At 34.7% G+C, this 22,817-nt stretch overlaps 2 protein-coding genes across 6 annotated transcripts in view; one reads left to right on the plus strand and one right to left on the minus strand.

Annotated features, from left to right (window-relative positions):
• The window catches only part of rtknb (rhotekin b), a 100,753-nt gene that overhangs the window by 7,776 nt on the left and 70,160 nt on the right, over positions 1-22,817 (minus strand). For 3 of the 5 annotated variants that reach the window (XM_067376620.1, XM_067376622.1, XM_067376624.1), the window contains one exon: positions 2,613-2,689. In XM_067376620.1, coding sequence (XP_067232721.1) covers positions 2,613-2,689 — 77 coding nt within the window. Of the gene's footprint in view, positions 1-2,612; positions 2,690-21,710; positions 21,833-22,817 lie in introns of those variants that run through there. The other 2 variants (XM_067376621.1, XM_067376623.1) reach the window with 2 other exon arrangements.
• arid6 (AT-rich interaction domain 6) lies at positions 13,974-18,372 on the plus strand. Its single transcript, XM_067375071.1, has 5 exons — positions 13,974-14,118; positions 14,205-14,257; positions 14,511-14,608; positions 15,182-15,347; positions 17,047-18,372. The coding sequence occupies exons 1-5, from the start codon at positions 13,974-13,976 to the stop codon at positions 18,370-18,372; spliced, it is 1,788 nt and encodes a 595-aa protein (XP_067231172.1).

Here is a 22,817-nt window from a genome sequence, read left to right on the forward strand (position 1 = left end):
CTTCCTGCAACTACACAGATATTTGTTTGTCTGTCCAATCAAATGCTCACTGGAACAAGAATGTCATGAATAACAGGATTAAATAATCCTACTTCCTTAACTTTTTATAGTTATATACATAACAATAAATGACAACAGCAGAAAAATAATGTTTTTGCACTAACATTTTGAGAGCATTTTTAAAGATCAGATAACTTAGAACAAACCAATGGCGTAGCCACGGGATGTGTTGTTGGCGTTCCTAAAGTCTTCAATTCATATGTGTATAGCCTACTAAAAATGCAGTTTCACTTTTTTAGCAATATTTTACAGTTTTCTTGGGTGCATGCATTAATATTCACTTGTGTGTACTTATATGAGTATCATTAAAAATATTAGAATGTAAGTTATTAACTTTTTTTAAATTCCACATATTAAAGGTGCCCTAGAACTTTTCACAAGATGTAATATAAGTCTAAGGTGTCCCCTGAATGTGTCTGTGAAGTTTCAGCTCAAAATACCCCATAGATGTGTTTAAATTCATTTTTTTAACTGCCTATTTTGGAGCATCATTATAAATGAGCCGATTCAGGGTGTGTGGCCCTTTAAATCTAGTGCTCCACGCCCCAAGTTGAATAAACACCCAAGGGACAAGTTCAAACAGCTAATATAACCCTCAAAATGGATCTTTACAAAGTGTTCGTCATGCAGCATGTCTAATCACGTAAGTACAGTGTTTATTTGGATGTTGACATTTGATTCTGAATGAGTTTGAGGCTGTGCTCCGTGGCTAACGGCTAATGCTACACTGTTGGAGAGATTTATAAAGAATGAAGTTGTGTTTATGAATTATACAGACTGCAAGTGTTTAATAATTAAAATAACGACAGTCTTGTCTCCGTGAATACAGTAAGAAACGATGGTAACTTTAACCACATTTAACAGTACATTAGCAACATGCTAACGAAACATTTAGAAAGAATTTACAAATATCCCTAAAAATATCATGTTATCATGAATCATGTCAGTTATTATTGCTCCATCTGTCTTTTCCATGTACCTGACTCTTGTTATTTAACTATGCCGAGGTAAATTAAATTTTTGAATCTAGGGCACCTTTAAAAAAAAATTTGAGTGTTTGATCATGTCTAAATATTTATTCAAATGCAAAACCTAACAATAAGTAAGCAGTTATGACCTGCAATACTCTTTTGAGCAACTAAACTACATGTATATTTATTAAAGAGCCATACAAGTGGGTATAGCATGGCATTACAAATGAAAAAATATATAATTTTTCCAGCCACAAAATGACTCTAATTTGCCTCTTTGCATTGGATTTAAAACCCTTTTCTCTATTTTAACCTTAAATACTACACTAATTGTAATATAAATAATAAAAAATATAAAATAAAAAAATTTTTGTAAGTGGTCATTAATGGACCATAATGTGGCAACTCTTGCTTTAACTGAGGCGCTACAGCAATCTGTTATGTCACATTAAGTGTGCAAAAATGATATTTATTGCTTCAATTTCGTATTAAAATTTGAAAACTGAGGCTTTGAGGAACATTTGTCCATAACATAATTTGTCCAACATTGAGAGAACCTTGCAAGAACATTAGTCAAATTTACCTGTTAGCTTGGTAGGCCAAGGGCGTAACCATATCTTGAATTTTTTTTTATGTTTAGTTGGTATTTCTGAAATAATTAAAGGATTATAAGGGATATAAGGGAATAAAAAAGAAATAAGAATAGTAAAACCCAGGTGAAAAAAAAGTACATTTCAATAATGTACTTAAAGTGCTCTTTTTTCGCACACTAAAAAATCTTCTTTAGTAGATCATCTTAAGAACATGTAAGTGTACTCAACTGTGCTATTTTGAGACAGCATGAAATATGAACTAAAATGTGCTTTTAATATACTATCTCTATATTTAAAAAATGTATTTACTTACCACTATGGGTTCAAATGCACTATAAGTGGTATCTAAATATTTTTTTTTAAATACAGAGATATTATAATAAAAGCACATTTAAGTTCATATTTCATAGTGTCTCAAAATAGCACAGAGTATCTTAAGAAGTACAAAGAAGAATTGTTAGTATATTAAGTACAAAATTAGCACAAGAAAATAGAGCACTTTAAGTACATTAAATTTCACTGGGAAGGCCTAGGTCAAATTATAGGTGTGAAGAAGTCCATTTAAACTCTTTGCAAATAGTATTTTATTTAAAAATATGCACACATTCACCCTTGTTTGTATGTCTTATATGTCACAAATGTAAAAAGAAAAATGTCTCGTCACAGTTATGAGTGACATTTAAATAATAGCATATATGCAATTAAAATGGAGAAATTAAAAATTGAGTAGTTTGCATCATTCCATGTTACTGTGGATCGTTAAACAATTTCTTGCCAATTTCTAATGGGGGAGGTCTCTTACCTTTATAAAATAATATAAAATGGGCCCCTAAAAATGTCTTCAATCCAAACAGGTGTATCTAGATGTCTTTGTTTTTTTGTGCACATACATAAACTGCTTACCAAAATACCAATCATAATTATTCAGGTTATTCAAGCATGTTTACCTATACATTGCAAGCAGTCTCAGACTAGAGAAAGACGTTACCATTGTGGCATGTGGAGTGGGCCACACCTCTGGCTCCTGGCACCTCTTTCAGAATTAACCTGAAGAACGTTCCCATCCTTAAAGACAAAGACATTTATTAAGCAGAAAATAATGTTTAGTGCAAACAAAAAATAACACTATTGTTAACACATTATTAAACGAAACTAAAAAACATAAAAAAAAAATAAATAAAATTCGTTACTTGACAAACTTGAAAAAAAAATATCAAAAGTATCACGTGAGACTAAAGACTGGAGTAATGAAGCTGACAATTCAGCTCCGCCATTACAGAAAAAAATTAAAGTTACTTTGTTCGATATGAATTCAAAATCATTGTTATCATGCATGCATCACAGATGAAAAGATGAAAGCTTTATGGCAGTTTCTGCCATAAATCAAACCTTTATGATAACTACTGTAGTTACTGCTCACATGTGCTCTTCCAACTTCAGCCCTAAACTTGAACTGTAACATTCTTCCGAAAATGCCAGTAACAGGAAAGTCATTGTCAAATGCATAAATAAAATGGCCTTATATAACAACCAGTTCTCAGTGTTAATTCAAAGACATTTACTGGCAATTCCTAAAATTTAACTTGTCGTACAGTATGTAAACATTTTTTTTTCTTTTAACCATAGCTGAGGTAGTATTCTTCACAATCTGGATGACCTGCAAATATGATATATCTATAGTACTTCAGTCACATGTCAATTGAATTAATATTCATTAACTAATATTAATGTCCCAAGTTGTTTGATTAAGAAATATTTATTGTAATTATTAAGAAGCTGTGGTAAAACATGGTAACATGCTATGTTCACTATAATTCAAACGTTTTTTTATTATCATCTAAAAGATATTTCAGCAAACATGCATTCAACTGAACAAAAGTGACAGTAAAGACGTTTATATTGTTACAAAATGTTTATATTTATATTGTTATAATAAAATGATTTTATTTTGTTTTCCTGCAGAGATTCTAGAATTCAACAAAAATGTTAAGCAGACAATAATTGATAATGATAGGAAATGTTTCTTGAGCAGCAAATCAGCATATTAGAATGATTTCTGAAGGATCATGTGACACTGAAGACTTTGCTTTGTCGTCATTTTAAATTGTAATATTTAATATTTTTACTGTTTTACAGCCTTGGTGAACATAAGAGACTTGGAAAAACAATAAAAAACAGCCAATATAGATATAAATCTTTTAAAAAGAAAGATTAAAAAAATGATAAAACAAAGACTTTCCTTTTTGCTTTAGTGCATTAAACTCAACCAATATGAGAAATATGAGGATGTTTTGTGACGGATACCATTTTAGACAGGCTCATCATCTCGTATGTAATGACATGTGACACAATAACGCAAATTAAAATAATGGTAAAATAATGTTGAAAATTCAGCTTTGCATCACAAGAATAAATTACATTTTAATATATATTACAAGATGAACAAATTATTTTAAACTATAAATATATTTCACAATATTACTTTTTTTGACTATAATTTTGATTAAAAAAATATGCAGCTTTGGTGAACATAAGAGACTTAAAAAATATTCAAATATCTTCAAACTTTTCCACTGCAGTGTATATTCATAGAAATGAGCCCAAAAAGCCGTTAAAAACATCGTAGGTGACTTACAGTACAAAGACTTAGTGACAAAGACTTACATAAAATATTATGAAACAGATATGTGCTAAATACACCATATGAAAAAAGCATATGTGTATTCCTGGAACAACGAGCCCTCTGACATAAGGGAAAATTTCTTGTCAAACAAGTTTATAATCTTTTTCTGTTGATTCTATTAATTCCATAATGCACACTGACATATAGATGTATTGTGTTTCTCTTTTTCTATCAACAGTCTTTTACCTGAGATCTCTTGTTTCTTATTCTTTAATTTGTGTTGTAATTTAATCCATTGTGGGCGAAAAAAAACATTTATTCATTGCATATTTTTATCATTTGGTTCAGCATCCACCGAGTCATTTAACATTTTTGCAACTGATCATAGTTCTCTCCTTCTCATTCATGCAGGAGATACCATGGGAACTGTGTACCAGACTGTTTAGAGAACCGATAGATGACCAACAGATGTTTCTCTCAGCCAATCAACGGAGGCCTTTCAGTGATTTACTCACAATTTTTCTCATGTGTGCACAATACTGCAATATATTGTATGTAAGTAGCACGTGTTCAGAACTGTGTCCACAAATGCACTTGATATGCAGTGGGGTCCAAAAGTCTGAGATCAGTTTTACTCACCCTCATGCCTTCCCCGATGTATATGACTTGTATATGTATATTTCTTCAGATACCGTAAACACACATGAAAAACCGTTCACAAGAGGGATGCTGTGACATAAGTGTGTTCTGAAGCTCTCATAATAGGGCCGCCACTTCTCACATGAGCTTCACAACACACTTATGTCACGTCATAATGTCCCACATGTGAATGCTTGTATAACAGTAGACCAGAAGCAGTGATTTATAGTTTAAAAAAATTATTTTTCATACACACACCTATCATTTCACTTCAGAAGTCATTGTTTCATCTACTGGGGTCATATGGTTACCGTCACGATCGCTGTGTGTGGTTTTTCAAGTGTCAAAGTGGAGCGACAACCATTCAATGGCATTATATGGACTCACAGAGATGGATTATTTGCCTAAAAATAAAAAAAATTGTGTTTATTTGAAGAAATAAAGTCATATACATCAGGGATGGCATGAGGGTGAGTAAATGAGAGAATTTTCATTTTCATAGACTGTTGTTGGCTGTTAGGTTAGGGTTAGGTGATTGTGTTAGTAGAATAAGTTGACATGTAGTTGCACAGTTACTTACAGTATGCAGAATGTATGTTGGCGGAGCATCAAAGTAAAGTGTTGGCAGATATTATTCAAACAGTCTACTAATACTCTAATGAGAGGTAGTTGCAGACATGTAGTTGCAAAGTTAGTAGAATGTCTAAAGTGGACAATCGAAATAAAGTGTTACCTAAGAAGACATATTTCTCAAATTACACTACAGATATCAGGTTTTGTTGATGTCAGCTTTAGTGCTGCTGTCATTGAGTGCTAAGTTGGGTTTCGTGAGTAAAAACTCCATTCACTTTCTCCATAGGGAAATTGATTTTTACTTATAAACCTTTAAAAAAGTTTTACTGTAGCTACGAGGTTGTTGATCGATGGTATTTGATTCCGTTGAAGCTGCCAGACCACATTATTTCATCTGATTTTTAAAATTATCCATGACGTTTTACAGAAAATTCCACAAAAAGCAAAATGCGGCAAAGTTCACTTTAGCTCCGCCCACTCCCATGAAGCACTGCGAATTACATAAGTATTAAGTAAAGAGTTGATCTCCTTACTTAATACTTAAATATTTGTGGGTGTGTGTGTATATATATATATATATATATATATATATATATATATATAAATCAACATTCGAAAATGAGTAGTTGAGTAATGAGTAGGCTTATAATGCTTTAATGAAGACTTTTTTGAAATCCCTATTGGAAAAATGGATGGAAAATATACTTCTGAAACCTATGCTGCTGAAAAAGTGTGTGGGTGCTGTTGAAATCTATTGAAGCAAAAGGACATACCAAATAGCCTACTAATAGCTTGCTTACTCACTTACTAACAATTTTTAACTGAAAAAGTGCACTACTTAAGAAAAGAAAGGAAAAGAAAAGTGGACTTTCAGACCCCACTGTAGGTTATATACAGTTACAGAGCATATATTTGTATTTATTATAACTTTTTCCTCTATAAATGTTGTTACTGCATAATGTTTCTTGAATTTTACTTACTTCCCAATAAAGATTTCTCTGCAACCATCAGGCAAATATTTCTCAAAACAAGAGTCAATGCAAATGTCAGTGGGAATGCTACACAAAACACATCCAAAATGGGAAAGAGCTTTGCGATTGACTGTACAAATAGTTTTGACGAGAAACCTGAGGTATATTTTTACGGACTGCCGAAAGCTACAGAAAAAAAGATGCAAACTGATCACTGCAATTCACAGAAGCAACTGGACTGCAGGTAGAAAAACGTGGATTTGCAGTTATCATTTTGTGTCGAAATGTTGGATTTTGGGGTAAAATCATACCCTATATATTGTATTGTTATATATTTTGCGTTGACAACTCATCAATTAAATATTTATCATCTTATATTTTTATATTTTATATATATATGTATATATATATATATATATATATATTTTTTTTTTTTTTTTTGGAATGTATGATATGACGATATATATAACATTGATATATAAGTGATCACTCGGATTTAGACTTACCTATATTGTAGTTATATAAAATATTCACAGGCAGATTTGCTTTATGTATTTCCCCAATGTCGAAATTTCAAGAAAAACATGATTTCTGGCTGCATGTCAATATGCATGGATTAGGTTTCTCTGACATGTCATAAGGAACACTTTCGAGCCCAACCTTCAATGTAATCATTTGTTTTACTCGCATTTTCGCAGTTTCCTCTATTAAAACCAGTCAAGCAGCAGGCTCTTTTGCCACTCAGTCTGGCGGGAAAGTGACATCTATGCATACCCTCTGTTCATGTTATCTATCTGATTATGTTTTTGTATTATATGAAATTTAGATGGATATCTCTTCTCAAAAGAATAAGAGAAATGAATCGGTTTTCTGAGTCACTGTGTCAGCTGTTCACATGACATATGGTTATACGATACGAGAATTGAATCACCCCAATTAACAAACAGTTTACAGAGCAATAATCAGTGCAAACAAAGCTCACTAAGTATGATATTTTATAAGCAATTGCTTTAGAAAATAATAGAATCCAAGGAAACTTTCACTACAAGAACTGTAATGTTGATGCAGGTGTAAATGCTCCATTGACATTCTAAACATTGGTATTTGTACTTTGAAAACAGATCTTGTTTCAATTCTGTTCATCTGATAATGCCAATCATGAGAACCTGTCGATAGCATATTTTAAATGCTTTTGACTCCCACGTCATTTTCTGAAAACTATCAGAGACTTATTTGAATCGGATGACTAGTTCAAGGAGGGTGAGGTAGCAAATGCTTGTCTCGTGAATATTAATATGATTTTGCATAAAAGAACATATTGTGATCTTTGTGTTTTTGACTGATCCAGATAAATCATTCACAAGTCAAAACTGACATGAAAACGATGTTCAAATAACATTCAAAGAGCAATTTTAATCCACGTAAAGCTATATAATTCTCTGGATGTATATCTTTTGTGTTTTCACTAGGACAGGTAGCAAGCCACCGAACAGCGATAAATTGGACCGAGTGTCAACAGATCATGCATTTTGCCACTGGTGAATGATAACAACTGCTCAAAAAACAGTAATAAAAATATAGCTGCAAGCAGCAATTCGGGGCCAAGCCCCAGAAGGGGCAGTAGCGCAATACGGAGCAGGAAGAGCAAAAACAGCAGAAATTGAATGTACATGCAAAACAGCTGGTTCAGAAGGACAGGTGGAAATGAAATGAAAATCAATAGAAGTTCAGAGAATGAACACGGAATGAACTAAAAACACTTGTATCTCATTCAAGAGGAATAAAGATTAGTACAATGCTTATTTGGATAAAAAAGGTATCAAAATGACCCATTACACACAATTGTACAAAGGCACCCCACACAGGATTCGAACCCACGACCTCCGGGTCCAATGTCCATTTCTCATCTCATTGCACCACTGTGCAGGTGAATGCTGACACAACTGCCGAAGTTCATTAGTTCATGTGAAAATGAACTCAAAATGAAGAATTTTTATAAAACTGCACTGAATATATTTAATAACTACTTTAGATCATTCTGCAGCTCATCATGCTGTAGCGCAATACAGAGCAGGAAGAGGAAAAACAGCAGAAAATGAACAAACATGAAACAGCTGGTTCAGAATTATAGGCAAGAATGAACTCAATGTAGAGAAGCTTAGATGAAAATGAACACAACATGAAACAAAAAACATCTATTTCTAATCCAAGAGGCAACAAAGGAATCACAATTTCAAAAAACTGCTCCACCCAGGATTCGAACCCACTATCTTTAGGCACAGTGCTCTTCAGGCATCTGGCTTTACACATTGAGCTCTTTCAGGATACACGTTCAACAGGCTGTGGAAGAGAACTTTTAGTGTAAGAAAGAATTTACAAAAAAAGGCATTACTTAGCACGCTAACCATATTAGCATGCTAAGCTAACTTAATGCTAATTAAGCTCATGGTTAACTTGATAGCTGAAGAGCCACATTAAAGAGAATGACAACTGGTTAGAATGCTAAGCAATTAGCATGCTAAGCTAACTAGCATAAGACAACGAACACAAGCAAGGTCACATTCAGAGACGAATATCTCGGGAATGTATCAAAATATCAAAAATCCATTCAGTCATTTCTATGCGATCATCTGAGTTGATTTTGGACAAAAGTGGACAAAATTTGTGGGAGGAGTAACGAAAAAACTGTTTTTCATTTATTTCAATATGGCGGACAGGGACATTTAAGGAAAATGACAATTGACACATCGTTGGAATTGACATTAGCCAGGGAATAATTTGTCATAAAGCATACACATTTTGGAAAATGTTTTCAAAAGCATTTTTGCAAAAAACATTATATCTGTGGAACAGTAGGTGGCGCTGTGTTGAATCTTCTCAGGTACCTTCAGGACCTTCTAAAGGTAATACGTACCAATTTTTGTGAAGATATGTCAAATTGTTTAAAAAATTGGCATCATCTGATTATATAAAAAGAAACCTTCTTGACAACTGCACGTTTCCTCTTGCATACAAAAACAAATTGCACATCTCAAAAAATGCAAAAAGTATAAACGTCCCTACGGAAGGATGCATCTCAAGCATGTCACGTGTTTTTGAGAATGTATGTGCATGACCCAAAAAAAAATCCTCTTGAACAGACAAGAAAAATGTGGAAACTGTTGTAAAAATTTCAGAAAAAGATGCTGCCAGGAAATAGGTTTTTGATTTACTGCCAATCAATTCATCATCTCACATAGTTGCTAATCAGGATGTCTAAGAAAGAAATGAGGAAATTATGCTCTGCATATTTCTCAAGGGGACTTTTTCCCGCAACGTCCTTTTGCATTAACGTAAATGTGCTGCAGTGTAATCAGCTGTGATCTAATCTTAGATCGATCTTTAAAAAAGCTACTGCCCATTAGATACAAAAATGAACAGATTTGAGGGTTAAACTTTATTTTTAGCATTAATTAACTAATTGTACAGTTAGGGTTAGGTTCAGGGTTAGTTACTTGTAATTATGCATAATTTGTACCGTAAAATAAAGTGTTACCGTTTTGACTTCTCTGAGACATTTTTGCAAAGACTTTTAACCAGCTGCTCTCAAGATGATTTCAGTTGCATGTACTGTAGTATTTTGTGTTCATTTTGAAACATTTTGTATCATTTAAAACCTATAACAAGCTTATTTCTGTGAAATGTTTTGCTTTACAAAGTGTACTTGTACTATATTTCACATAATAAATGACACCTGGTTTCTAATATATCTTTTTAAGTGTGTCTTAAGAACAAAATACTTCCTGGAGCCACTGTATACGCTTATAGATTTTCCAGGAGCCGGTGTTTCAATAAGAAAACAAAACAGGTTTTTCAAGACAAGAAAATTGTGGTATTATTGTAGCGTAAGCCCTTAAAAATATAGTAGTGTTAGTGTGGACAAGCAAAAGCAAAACACAGACGACACAATTAGTCTGTCCCACCTACAAAACACTGACAAACAAACATGTCAACACTGTCGCACTTCAGGTCACAACATTCTGTCAAGCATCACTACCAATGAATGCTTTTAAACATGACAAATGGACTCATTTTAACACTGTTTTTAGCATGCCATAGTTGACAGCTATGTCTACTAAGGGTGCTGCGATAGTCTTACATAATTACATTCTAAGCTGTCTCTGTTTTTTATTTGTGTAGTGACATATTTTCCACTCAGGGAAATGGGAGAACAGGTTCTGTTTGTGGTGTTGTTTTTTCATTGCATGGAAATGAGAAAAGCAATCTCAAGTGCCAACTTAAGATGAACCTGCAGACAGACAGTGAGTAAGTTTAAGTCCACCTAAACCACAAGAAGTCCTTTCCAACAAAACTGTATTGTCTAGCAATAACGCATTACATAAGAACAATTGTTTCTTTCAGACAACAATGAGATTAAAAGATTTGTTCACCCAAAAATTACTTTAAACTTAAAGTCACTTCATTACTCACCCTCTTGTTTTTACAAACCCGTAAGACCTTCGTTCATCTTTGAAACACAAATTAAGATGAAATCTGAGAGGGTTTTTTTTTTTTTTTATCCTCAATAGAAAGCAATGAAATTACCACATTTATGGATCTTACGGGTCTGGAATGACATGAGGGTGAGTAATTAAAGACAGAAATTTCTTTTTTGGGTGAACTAACCCTTTAAATGTCTCATGCTTCTTATGTTTTTCTTCTCAGAAAAAAAACACCGTAATCTCACACAAGTTCTTAAAACGTTAGTTCACCCAAAAATGAAAACTCTTGTCATAATTCACTCATTGAAGATCAGATCAAAGATAAGATCAAAACAACTTTGAACCCATTGACTTTCAAAAAAGCCTTCATTTTCAGTTTTCTGAATTTTTATTTCATCTCTTCAATAATGTCTCAAACTATGCTCAGATTTGTTGCGATACCAAAGTCTGATATGAATAATTAGCAGATTTCAACTTAAGCAAATTCCATTAGCAAATTATGAGCTCAGTATGCATTCCAAATGTACGTTGCCTATTAATACACTTGCGTCTATTGTTATAATGTTACCAACTATGTTGATACTTAAATGAGCAATGCCTTAGAAAGTGTCTAAAGTGAAAAAACAACATCTGAACAAGACCAGTGTAATGTATAAAACTGATCAATGGTCACATGAAAGCATTTTTTTTTCTACTTTATTTTTAAAAGTAAATCATTGCAAGTTCAGGTTCTTTTTAAATCTCAGCAAACATTTTATATATATATATATATATATATATATATATATATATATATATATATATATATATATATATATATATATATATATATATATATATATATATATATATAATATATTGTATACACACAATTACGTGCTTTGCGTGGTGGGTACATTATGCAAAACTGCCTAAGAACAAATGTTCATTTTATTGACATAAACCTTCACATCACTGAAATGCAATGTCATTCCAGCTTAGATAATGTTGGGTGGGGAAATTATTTCATGTGGTGTTAAAAAAAAATGTATTTGTAAGAAACATAATCACTAGTTTTTCCTGGGAAGAAGAAACGTTGATGACGCACATATTAGTGTAATAATCTCAGAGTAATTATCAGTGATATTTATACTCGGAGGTTTTGGCAGCTGTCTTCAGAACAGGAAGAACCTGTCCAACCTAACATTCCAATCAGGAAGGCGGTTGAATAGAAATCTCAGAGCTAAGAAGCTATGATTTCATTCAAGTGTAGAGGAACGACATGTAGGCATCACAAAGCGCTTGTGCGAAACAAACTGCTTGTTTAGTTTGCAAAGGGCCGAATACTTGGCTAAACTTTCCTTGGATTACATTCTTCTCCATTTAGGAGCTATCCAGCAAACCATCATCCCATTGAAATAAATCTGAGGAGACACAGGTAAGACAAAGTGGATTATGCTAATTTTGAGTCAAACATAAAGGTCACCTAAGGGCAATATTTGTCTATATAATGAAAGTCCAATGTTGTTTTGGACCCCATTGACTTTCATCGAAAAGACAAAAGTAAATCATTGCAAGCTCTGGTTCGTTTTAAATCTCAGCAAACATTATATATATATTGGTTATATATTAACAAAATACCACATGATTGTGTTCAACGGTTTACATCATGATTAAAGATGAATAGTATGTAATAATGTGCTTGGAGTGAATGATTATCAGTCATCATCAGTGTCGGATTAGTGAGTTGTCAATGAGACAAAAAAAAAAATCTCGAGTCAAGTAATTGCTTCCACAGCTTTGTTCATGCACATATTTAAAGGCCTGACAATGTTTAGAGCTTATGCATCACACTGGAGGGTCAGAAACAAACACATAAATGATCACAATTTTATAAACATGAGATTAAAGATTATAAGCAAGAAAGAGGGCTGTATTTTGGTGGTGGTAAATATGCAAAGAGTAAGGAAAGATGAGAAGAAGTGTCTTGAGGGCTGTCAACAAAAAGATATTTATCATTGCCATCAAGCTGCCTTCTCGTGCGCGGATAAGCATCGTGTGCGTCAGACATGTTTAGATTAGATAGTCCGTAACAAATCATGGTACACAGAGTGCATGAGATGATCATGACAGATCGAGAACATCTCAAACTTGATTAAGATATGAATTTGAGATAGGCACACAAATCTTAGACAAATGGAAGGTTTGATATAATGATAAAAGAAGAACATTAGATTGATTATGTTAGTACTGATTTAATATTTAAGATTAGCAAAGTTAACAGGTTAAGGATGGGTTGAAAAAGTTTATTGGTTTTTATTGCATAATTTACTCTGTTCATTTGGTCAATAATGCATTAGGGACATTGTACATCAAGTTTAATTAAGACTAATTTTAATAAATAAATAGGCCTATTATAATATCATCATTTCAGGGATTAAAAATAAAATATTTATAATACATGTTAATAAAATATAGTGAAATTTAAATACAATATTATTTTTTTTATCTCATGTTTGTCTATAAATATATACTAAAGTTTAGACACAGAATTTTTTTTTTTTTTCATGAAATTAAAAATCTTTTAATCTTAAAGTTTTCATTTTCAAAACTATAGCTTCGAAGACATTCAAACCCGGTTTCAAAGACAGGGCTTAGATTAAGCCAAGATTAAGCATTAGTTCAATTAGGACATTTAAGCAAAACACACACACACAAACATTACTGATGTGCATCTTAAGACAAAACACTGATATATTTTAAGATATGCCAGTTAAAACAACTCAAACATGTACTTTAGTCTGGGACTAGCTTAAGCCGTGTCTGTGAAACTAGTCTACTTAAGAATTTCTTAGCACAAATATGTTTTATTATTATTTTCATTATTATACATTCATTTAATTAGAAGATTTTCCAATTAAATGATTGACTTTGACATTCTAAATTGCGGAAAATAATAATAATAAAGAAAATGTGATCGAACTGACTGGTAGTGTATCTGGAGAAGATTTGACCTTTTAGAACACAGAATGTTCTTATGGTAGCATATTAACAATATGCTGATACTTTATTTCCAGGTCAGAATGATGGAACGGGACGGCCTGCAGGAGAGGAGCTCAGAATCGGGAGAGGAGATGACAGAGGAGAGATTCCTCAAAGACCTCTACCTCTTTATGAAACAGAGAGACACACCAATTGAGAGAATACCTCATCTAGGCTTCAAACAGAGTGAGTGAGAGAGACAAGTAGTGAACGTATGTCTAAAACAAGCTGATTTCAGAGTATTAAAATGGACATTTTCTTTTCTTTTTCAGTTGATATGTTCCTAATGTACAAGACGGTGAAGGAGCTAGGAGGCTATCAACAGGTAAAAAGACAACTTTCAAAACAAATGACTCCATCTTGGACTTTCTTTAGACTTTCAATAATGTCACTGCATGACAGGAAAGTGATCCAGGGTTCTTTTGCATAAACCGCAATGGCTATTTAATTATTTGTTGCTTCCTTTAATTGCATACTTCGAATGGTATTAATAACTTCCGATTACTCCCAAGAAAAATGTTTTGTTGACTTCCATGTGCCAGTTATAAATATACACACTCTGTGTGTGTGATGTCCAGGTTACTACGCAGCAGTTGTGGAAGAAAGTTTACAACATACTTGGAGGAAACCCACGCAGCACCAGTGCAGCCACCTGCACTCGCAGACACTATGAAAAGTAAGTGCATGTAACCTTAGGGCCAATATACATTGCAAAGAGAGACACAACAATTTGTCGAATTTGAATGATTGATGACAAACATGCTGAAACGCCATTTGTCGCTCTTGGGATGTCTGAGAAGTGATGTGCTATTATCTCGTGACTGTCAGTGTTGGTCTGCGTCTGTCTGTGAAGTGTGAATTGACCTTTAAACAGCAGCTGTTTACATTTTGGTAACTTTAGTTTAGGGTCCAATTCTCACTATTGACTAGTTGCTTATTAGCATGCATTTTGGCTGTTTATTAATACTTATAGAGCACATATTAATGACTTATTCTGCATGACCTTAATCTACATCCCTTAAACCTACCCAACAGCTAAACTTTACAACTACTGTACCTTACTAACTATTAAGCAGTACTAATAAGCCATAATTAAGAGTTTATTGGGGCAAAAGTCATAGTTAATAGTTAGTTAATAGTGAGAATTGGAACCTAATCTAAAGTGTGACCTACATTTTTATGTAGTAAAAAAAAAATATTATTAATAATATAATTATTTAAAAACATTTTCTTCTCTTTGTCCAACCAGGCTACTTCTTCCTTATGAGTGTCACCAAAATGGATATAGGGACGATATTGTCTTCAGGATGCCTCGATCACAAAAGCGCTTCCACTCCAGCAGTTACGACTTTGAGCATGAATACCCCAGGAATGGCAAACGGGCAGATTTCCGACACCTCCCGGCATTTCCTCAGGTATGAAATTTTAAAAACTTAATATATTAAAGGATTAGTTCACTTTCAAATGAAAATTAGCCCAAGCTTTACTCACCCTAAATTCTAGGTGTATATGACTTTCTTCTTTCTGATGAACACAATCTGAGATATATTAAAGGAACACTCCACTTTTTTTGAAAATAGGCTCATTTTCCAGCTCCCCTAGAGTTAAACAGTTGAGTTTTACCGTTTTCAAATCCATTCAGCCGATCTCCGGTTCTGGCGGTACCACTTTTAGCATAGCTTAGCATAGTTCATTGAATCGGATTAGACCGTTAGCATCGCGCTTAAAAATGACCAAAGAGTTTTGATATTTTTCCTATTAAAAACTTGACTCTTCTGTAGTTAAATCGTGTACTAAGACCGACAGAAAATGAAAAGTTGCAATTTTCTAGGCTGATATGGCTAGGAACTATACTCTCATTCAGGCGTAATAATCAAGGAACTTTGCTGCCGTTCCATGGCTGCAGCAGTGCAATGATATTACGCAGCGCCCGTGAACCCCTGCTTGCACAGGGAACGTGCCGTGCAACCATGGAGACGTTTGTGAGAGACGCTGCGTAATATCATTGCGCTGCTGCAGCCATGGAACGGCAGCAAAGTTCCTTGATTATTACGCCTGAATGAGAGTATAGTTCCTAGCCATATCAGCCTAGAAAATTGCAACTTTTCATTTTCTGTCGGTCTTAGTACACGATTTAACTACAGAAGAGTCAAGTTTTTAATAGGAAAAATATCAAAACTCTTTGGTCACTTTTAAGGGCGATGCTAACGGTCTAATCAGATTCAATGAACTATGCTAAGAGTGGTACCGCCAGAACCGGAGATCGGCTGAATGGATTCGAAAACGGTAAAACTCAACTGTTTAACTCTAGGGGTGTTGGAAAATGAGCCTATTTTCAAAAAAAGTGGAGTGTTCCTTTAAATATCCTGACACATCCGAACTTTATAATGGCAGTGAGCAGGATCGAATAAGAGCTGAAGAAAGTGCCTCCATCCACATCCGTTAATCATAAACGTACTCCACGCGGCTCTGGGGGGTTAATAATGGTCATCTGAAGCAAAGCGATACATTTGTGTAAAAATAAATAAATAAATAAATCCATATTTAACAAGTTATGAAGTAAAATATCTAGCTTCCGCCTTCCGTATTCAACTCAAGAAGAACGTGTTAAACTCTCGCAGTTCAAAAAGGTTACGCTACATCCTACGCCTTCCCTATTCAATTTACGGAAGAAGTTTAACTGACATGACACCAGTTCTGTTTTTTTTTTTTCTGTCTGGTGGAAGCTAGATATTTTACTTCAGAACTTTTTACACAAACGCATCGCTTAGCTTCAGAAGGCCATTATTAGCCGTGGAGTGGAGTACATGTGGATGGATGTGGATGGAGACACTTTCTTCATCTCTTACTCATTGATCCCGCTCACTGCCATTTTAAAGCTCGAATGAGTCAGGATTTTTATTAATATACCTCTGATTATGTTCATCAGAAAGAAGAAAGTCATATACACCTAGGATGGCTTGAGGATGAGTAAAACTTGGGCTAATTTTCATTTGAAAGTGAACTAATCCTTGAAACATTTTGAACACAACAAAATTCTAGAAATGGAAACAGCAGGTTTTATGACAGTGTTGAGTTAATGAAATGCTACTCTTGTTTATTTTTCCTCTCAAGACCTCTCCGAACATGTTTCCTGAGCATCAGAGACAGGTTTTTAACATGCCTTTGAACGTCGCTTCATACTTGCCACACGGCAGTACATCTCTACCCAATTATATCGCTCTTCGAGAATCTGCACTGCCCCAGCTAAGCCTCAACCCTTCTCAAGATGTTCCCCAAACACCTGCCTCATACTTGGGCACGTCCTCTGTGGAGGATCAGATCTGTAAACAGCCATTAGATAGGCTACGCTACCTGGCAAAAGAGTACAAGTCATCATCCGGTTTGGAGGAACCTCTCAACCTCAGTCGGAAAGAAAACAGTCTTGAGACGCTGAGTGACACGCCATCATCTTTCGCCCCACCTCCCTCTAAAAAGCCCAAATTCCTCAACGAAGCTTCACCTCTCTACCCTCCAAGGGGTTTGACGACCGAAGAAGGTGCAGAACAAGAGGAAACGGTGGATGAAACTACCTCGGGAGAAGGAAGTGCAGGGACTGTCCGAGCAGGACAGAGTCCAGTGATCACTGATGTCATTGATCTCACGTCCAATGCCAATCCAGTCCCACGTAGAGCAAGTCCTCCTTCAGTGAATCTATTCAATCGTAGAATGAACTACTCCGAAGCATTCTCTATGAAAGCACGGGAACGAGACCTATACGCTGACTGGTGGAAGGAAGAGTCTACTGGTGCACCTACACCTAAGTTAGGAGGGATCTTAAACCAAAGGAGTGCCCTTGGACACCCACCCGTAGATCCCAATGGCAAAATGGAGATTCAGATTCCTCTAAAGCTTCTACAGGAGCTCATTAGGAGAGGACTGGTTTCCAACCAGGCATTTACGGGAAATGGGCCTGTTCCTCAAAACCCAACCAAACCCGAAGCACAACCCGCACACAAGTTATCCATGCGATCGCACTCGGAAACATCCGAGAGTTCCACCACATGTGAGGAGCCAGCCAATATGAGTCTGAAGAGCCCTTTCAGAAACCTTTCTGATATGATCCCTCGAGATAATGGTATAAAGAAGCTCCAGATGTTCCAAGGAAACAGCTATCTCAAGCATTCTCTGGACAGGGATATACACAAGCCCTTTCAACCTAAACAGGCACAAGTTCCTATGACAAACAACCATGAAAGCATGAGCGTCAGACCCCCCAGTTACAGTGAAGACACTCCGCTCTCTTTGACCATGAAGCATGGAAGAAAGTTAGAGAAAGTGATGGCACCATCAAACACTGGAGCAAAGGAAATCTCGGCATCTCCACCTTTGACATCGGACCACATCAGATTCCTTCTGGCACACCTGCCCTATAGACTGGAAAGTGGGCAGACATTTTAAGAATTTGCAGTTTTTCACCTTGGTCAATGTCATAATCTTGCCAAATCAGACTCTCTCATTGCATCACTCAAGGATTTTTGAAAAGTTGAACTGAAAACAGAAATGTTGAGGATGGACGCGACGGATACTTTTTAGCAATTAAACCTTTTGCATTAAATGTATATAAACATGAAAAGGGTCAGCTCAGGGAAAAAAAAGTTTGTGTTTAGTCTGTAAATACCCTTGATTTGTAAACAATGGTACATTTTTGTTAATTTTTTAGCAAGACTCTATGAAGAAGCACTGATACTTTGACAGCATAGAACTTTTTTTGTAATTATTTTTTATATGTTATTTTTAAAATGGATAAATAACCTTGATTTGTTTCTGTCATATTATTTCACAATTCTTCTTTTTTCTTTAATGGCAAAAAGAGATTTAATAAATGTTTTTTTAAGAAAATAATTCTAATAGTTTTTTTACTGTGCAAAATAACATAAAATTTGTTCCCAAATAAAGAACAGAATATCACTATATAAAATTAAAACGTTACAGTTAAGATATTCAAAATATTTCCAAGAAGCAAAACTCTAAACACTTTAGATTAGGTGTTGCAATTGTCTCCATTATTTTGTATCCTTTTGTACAGATTATGAAACTCCTGAGATACAGTACCTCTGAATTTCTAATATGTTAGCTAGGTATCGCATACACAAGTTGTTTTACTGGTTGCACAGGAACCTACTAGAATATCATGCACTCTACTCATGATGCATACATATTCCCCTTCATACTTCCCCTTCACACATAATCAAAATCAAATACACAGCAAACAAACAAGAAGTGGGGATTTCCAAACATTCATTTTATTATCTTGGCACTATAAACACATTTTGAGAACATAATTGTCATATACATGAAGAAACAACAGGTTTATACCTATTGTCAACACAGTATCACTGACAATTTGTTATTAATCTTCATGAATCCAAAATCAAAATCCAATAACGTTTAGTGCTAGGGTTACATTCATATTGATTTGAAACAGTGTTGGTTTGTTGATTTGACATTATGGAAGCAAAAGTCGTGCACCTAATAAAGATATTTTGAATTTGCTACCTGTTTCAAAAGTTTGAGCTGAGATGTGGTTGCCCAATTCTCTAGCCTAGGGTGATTTAATAATTACTTACTAGCCAAAAAAAACAAAAAAACAAAAAACAAAACTAAAACAAAAGCTTTCATCTGTCAAACTCTTGTCATGTAGGATTTCCATAGCTTGTAGCAGAAGGTGAGCATTTTAATCCAGCACCACGTTACTGAAGTCCTGATCCAGCAGAGGATCAAGTTAAACAGCCAACAAGGGCTGTAGAATCAAACTTAAAGGGTTAGTTCACCCAAAAATGAAAATTCTGTAATTTATTACTTACCCTCATGTCATTTCACACCTGTAAGACCTTCGTTAATCTTCAGAACCCAAATTAGGATATTTTAGTTGAAATCCGATGGCTCTGTGAGGCCTCCATAGGGAGCAATGTCATTTCCTCTGTCAAGATCCATAAAGGTACTAAAAACATATTTAAATCAGTTCATGTGAGTACAGTGGTTTAATATTAATATTAAAAAGCGACGAGAATACTTTTGGTGTGGCAAAAAAATGAAATAATGACTTATTTAGTGATGGCCGATTTCAAAACACTGCTTCAGGAAGCATCGGAGCACAGTGAATCTGCAGTTCGGAGCGCCAAAGTCACGTGATTTCAGCAGTTTGGCGGTTTGACCCACGATTCGATTCATGATTCGATACACTGTTTCATTTATGCTCCGATTCTTTCTGAAGCAGTGTTTTGAAATTGGTCATCACTAAATAACTCGTTATTTTGTTTTTTTGCCGCACCAAAAGTATTCTCAGATTAACTGATTTAGATGTGTTTTTAGTACCTTTATGGATCTTGACAGAGGAAGTGACATTGCTAGCTATGCAGGCCTCACTGAGCCATCGGATTTCAACTAAAATATCTTCATTTGTGATTCAAAGATTAACGAAGGTCTTACGGGTGTGAAACAACATGAGGGAAAGTAATAAATGACAGAATTTTCATTTTTGGGTGAACTAACCCTTTAATGCTCAGTAATGGTCTGGCCCTATACCTACAGAATGTTTTTTTTTACACCTTAACAATTGTAAACTGAGAAATAACTAAATTAGAAGAAAACATTTAAAAAGCTTTTATAACATAACCATATTTTAAATGATTATACAGCACTTTAGAATGCTTACTTCTAATTGGTCAACATTCTTACAACTGACTGTTTTCCCTACATGGCAACCAATTTCCTATGTAGCTGTGCACGTTTATTGTCTGTTGTAACACTCCACAATCTCTTAATTCTAACAACATCAAATCAAATATCAAAGTTAAAGGTGCCCTAGAATCAAAATTTGAATTTACCTTGAACAAATGAATTTAGTTGAATAACAAGAGTTCAGTACACGGAAAAGACATACATTGAGTTTCAAACTCCATTGCTTCCTCCTTCTTATGTAAATCTCATTTGTTTAAAAGAACTCCGAAAAACAGGCGAATTTCAGCATATGTTACCTAACAGTCGGGATCATTAATATGTACGCCCCCAATATTTGCATATGCCAGCTTATGTTCAAGGCATTACACAAGGGCAGCCAGGATTAATGGTTGGAGCTGAGCTGGAGACAAGAGCCGTCGTTATTTTCATTTTTAAACACTTGCAGTCTGTATAATGCATAAACACAACTTTCTTTATAAATCTCTCCAACAGTGTAGCATTAGCCCGTTAGCCATGGAGCACTATCAAACTCATTCAGAATCAAATGTAAACATCCAAATAAATACTATACTCACATGATCTGACACATACATGCAGTATGCATGACGAACATTTTGTAAAGATCCATTTGAGGGTTATATTAGCTGTATGAACTTTGTTTTTGCACTGTTTTATAGTCGAAAGCTTGGGGGGCAGGGAGCGTGCGATTTAAAGGGGGCGCAGCCTGAATCGGTGCATAGTTAATGATGCCCCAAAATAGGCAGTTTAAAAAAATTTATAAAAAAAATCTATGGGGTATTTTGAGCTGAAACTTCACAGACACATTCAGGGGACACCTTAGACTTATATTACATCTTTAATTAGATTAATTTATTTGGTAAGTTGTGAAGTGAGATAAAGTACAGTCATCTAATATTAGGGTTAATTCTGTGATCATAACAAACAGTTTTAAACCAATAAGTTATTTGGTTAAGAACTTTTGTGTGCATTATGAAACTGACAATAAATCGGTCTATAACATTAAAAAAAAAAAAAAAAAAAAAAAAAAAAATAATTTTGGTTTCCTTAAAAAGGTGTTGCACACTAAAGCTTGCAGAGATTTTTGTGTGCTGTGCTGTTTTGAGGTGTGTTGAGCTGTGCACAAAACATCTTTAGTCTTGTTCCATCCTTTCAGTAACTGAAATAAAGAAGGAGAGAGAGAAGAGTGTGAAAAAACAAATTAATTTTATTAAAAAAAATCTGTTTTGTTCTCCTTGTGGTCTGGCAGCTATCATGTTCCGCGTTCTGGGAAAATCTGGATAAGTCACTCTGTGAGAAAAAAATTTTTTTTTTTTTTTTTTAAAGTTATGTTTTTGGGCGTTTTTGCCTTTATTGGACAATACAGTCAAGGGGAGACAGGAAGGGATAGGGGAGGAGAAAGGAGCACAGGATCAGGATAGAACCACAAACTTGGATTGCTTGGAAAGTTGGAGCGCTGCCCACCAGGCTATGGCTCTGACGTGAACGTGCATGTTTGTGCCTTCAAAACTACATAATTTTGAATAATATTTGTGTATCCTTTCCAATGTTGTTTTTTTTTTAGTTTTAGACCACCGCTGATTTGTCAAGTGTGCTGTCGCCTGCCAGCGGTAATTAGGTGATCAGTGCCTCTTCCACTCATCAGACGTGAGCTGCAGGTCACACTGGTCCAGACTTACTGTTAGCCACCAGACCAAAATGTTTTCTTAGTACTTTGAGTGTTTCTTTTGATTGTTTGTTTCAAGTTAAAAGAATTTCAACTCAATGTCAGTTTCAAAACAGTGGACCAATCAGAAGAGCCTCGGTTTACAGTAGCAAGTTGGCATGACAACTGTTTTATTTGAAGGCAACATGGTGGAGGAGGTGCTCATTATTATCTTATTTTCTTTTTTTCCATGTCAAAACTCATATCTATCAATACTGCTGTTTGCCCATTTCTTTTATTTTCGTTTTTAAAACAGTTCATGTGACTACAGTGGTTCAAGGAAAAGGCTTATTATTAAGTGATGAAAATACTTTTTGTGCGCCAAAAAACAAAACAAAATAATGACTTTATTCAACAATATCTAGTGATGGCCGATTTCAAAACACTGTTTCATGAAGCTTTATGAATCTTTTGTTTCGAATCAGCAGTTCGGAGCACC

Source organism: Chanodichthys erythropterus, chromosome 22, assembly GCF_024489055.1.
Source record: "Chanodichthys erythropterus isolate Z2021 chromosome 22, ASM2448905v1, whole genome shotgun sequence".
Classification (NCBI taxonomy): Eukaryota; Metazoa; Chordata; class Actinopteri; order Cypriniformes; family Xenocyprididae; genus Chanodichthys; species Chanodichthys erythropterus.

Excerpts from the sequence above, each read along its gene's own strand:
- arid6 (XM_067375071.1), top strand. The coding sequence starts at position 13,974 with ATGATGGAACGGGACGGCCTGCAGGAGAGGAGCTCAGAATCGGGAGAG. Across the intron at positions 14,119-14,204 it reads TCATCTAGGCTTCAAACAGA|TTGATATGTTCCTAATGTAC; the intron begins GTGAGTGAGAGA and ends TTTCTTTTTCAG. Across the intron at positions 14,258-14,510 it reads AGCTAGGAGGCTATCAACAG|GTTACTACGCAGCAGTTGTG; the intron begins GTAAAAAGACAA and ends TGTGATGTCCAG.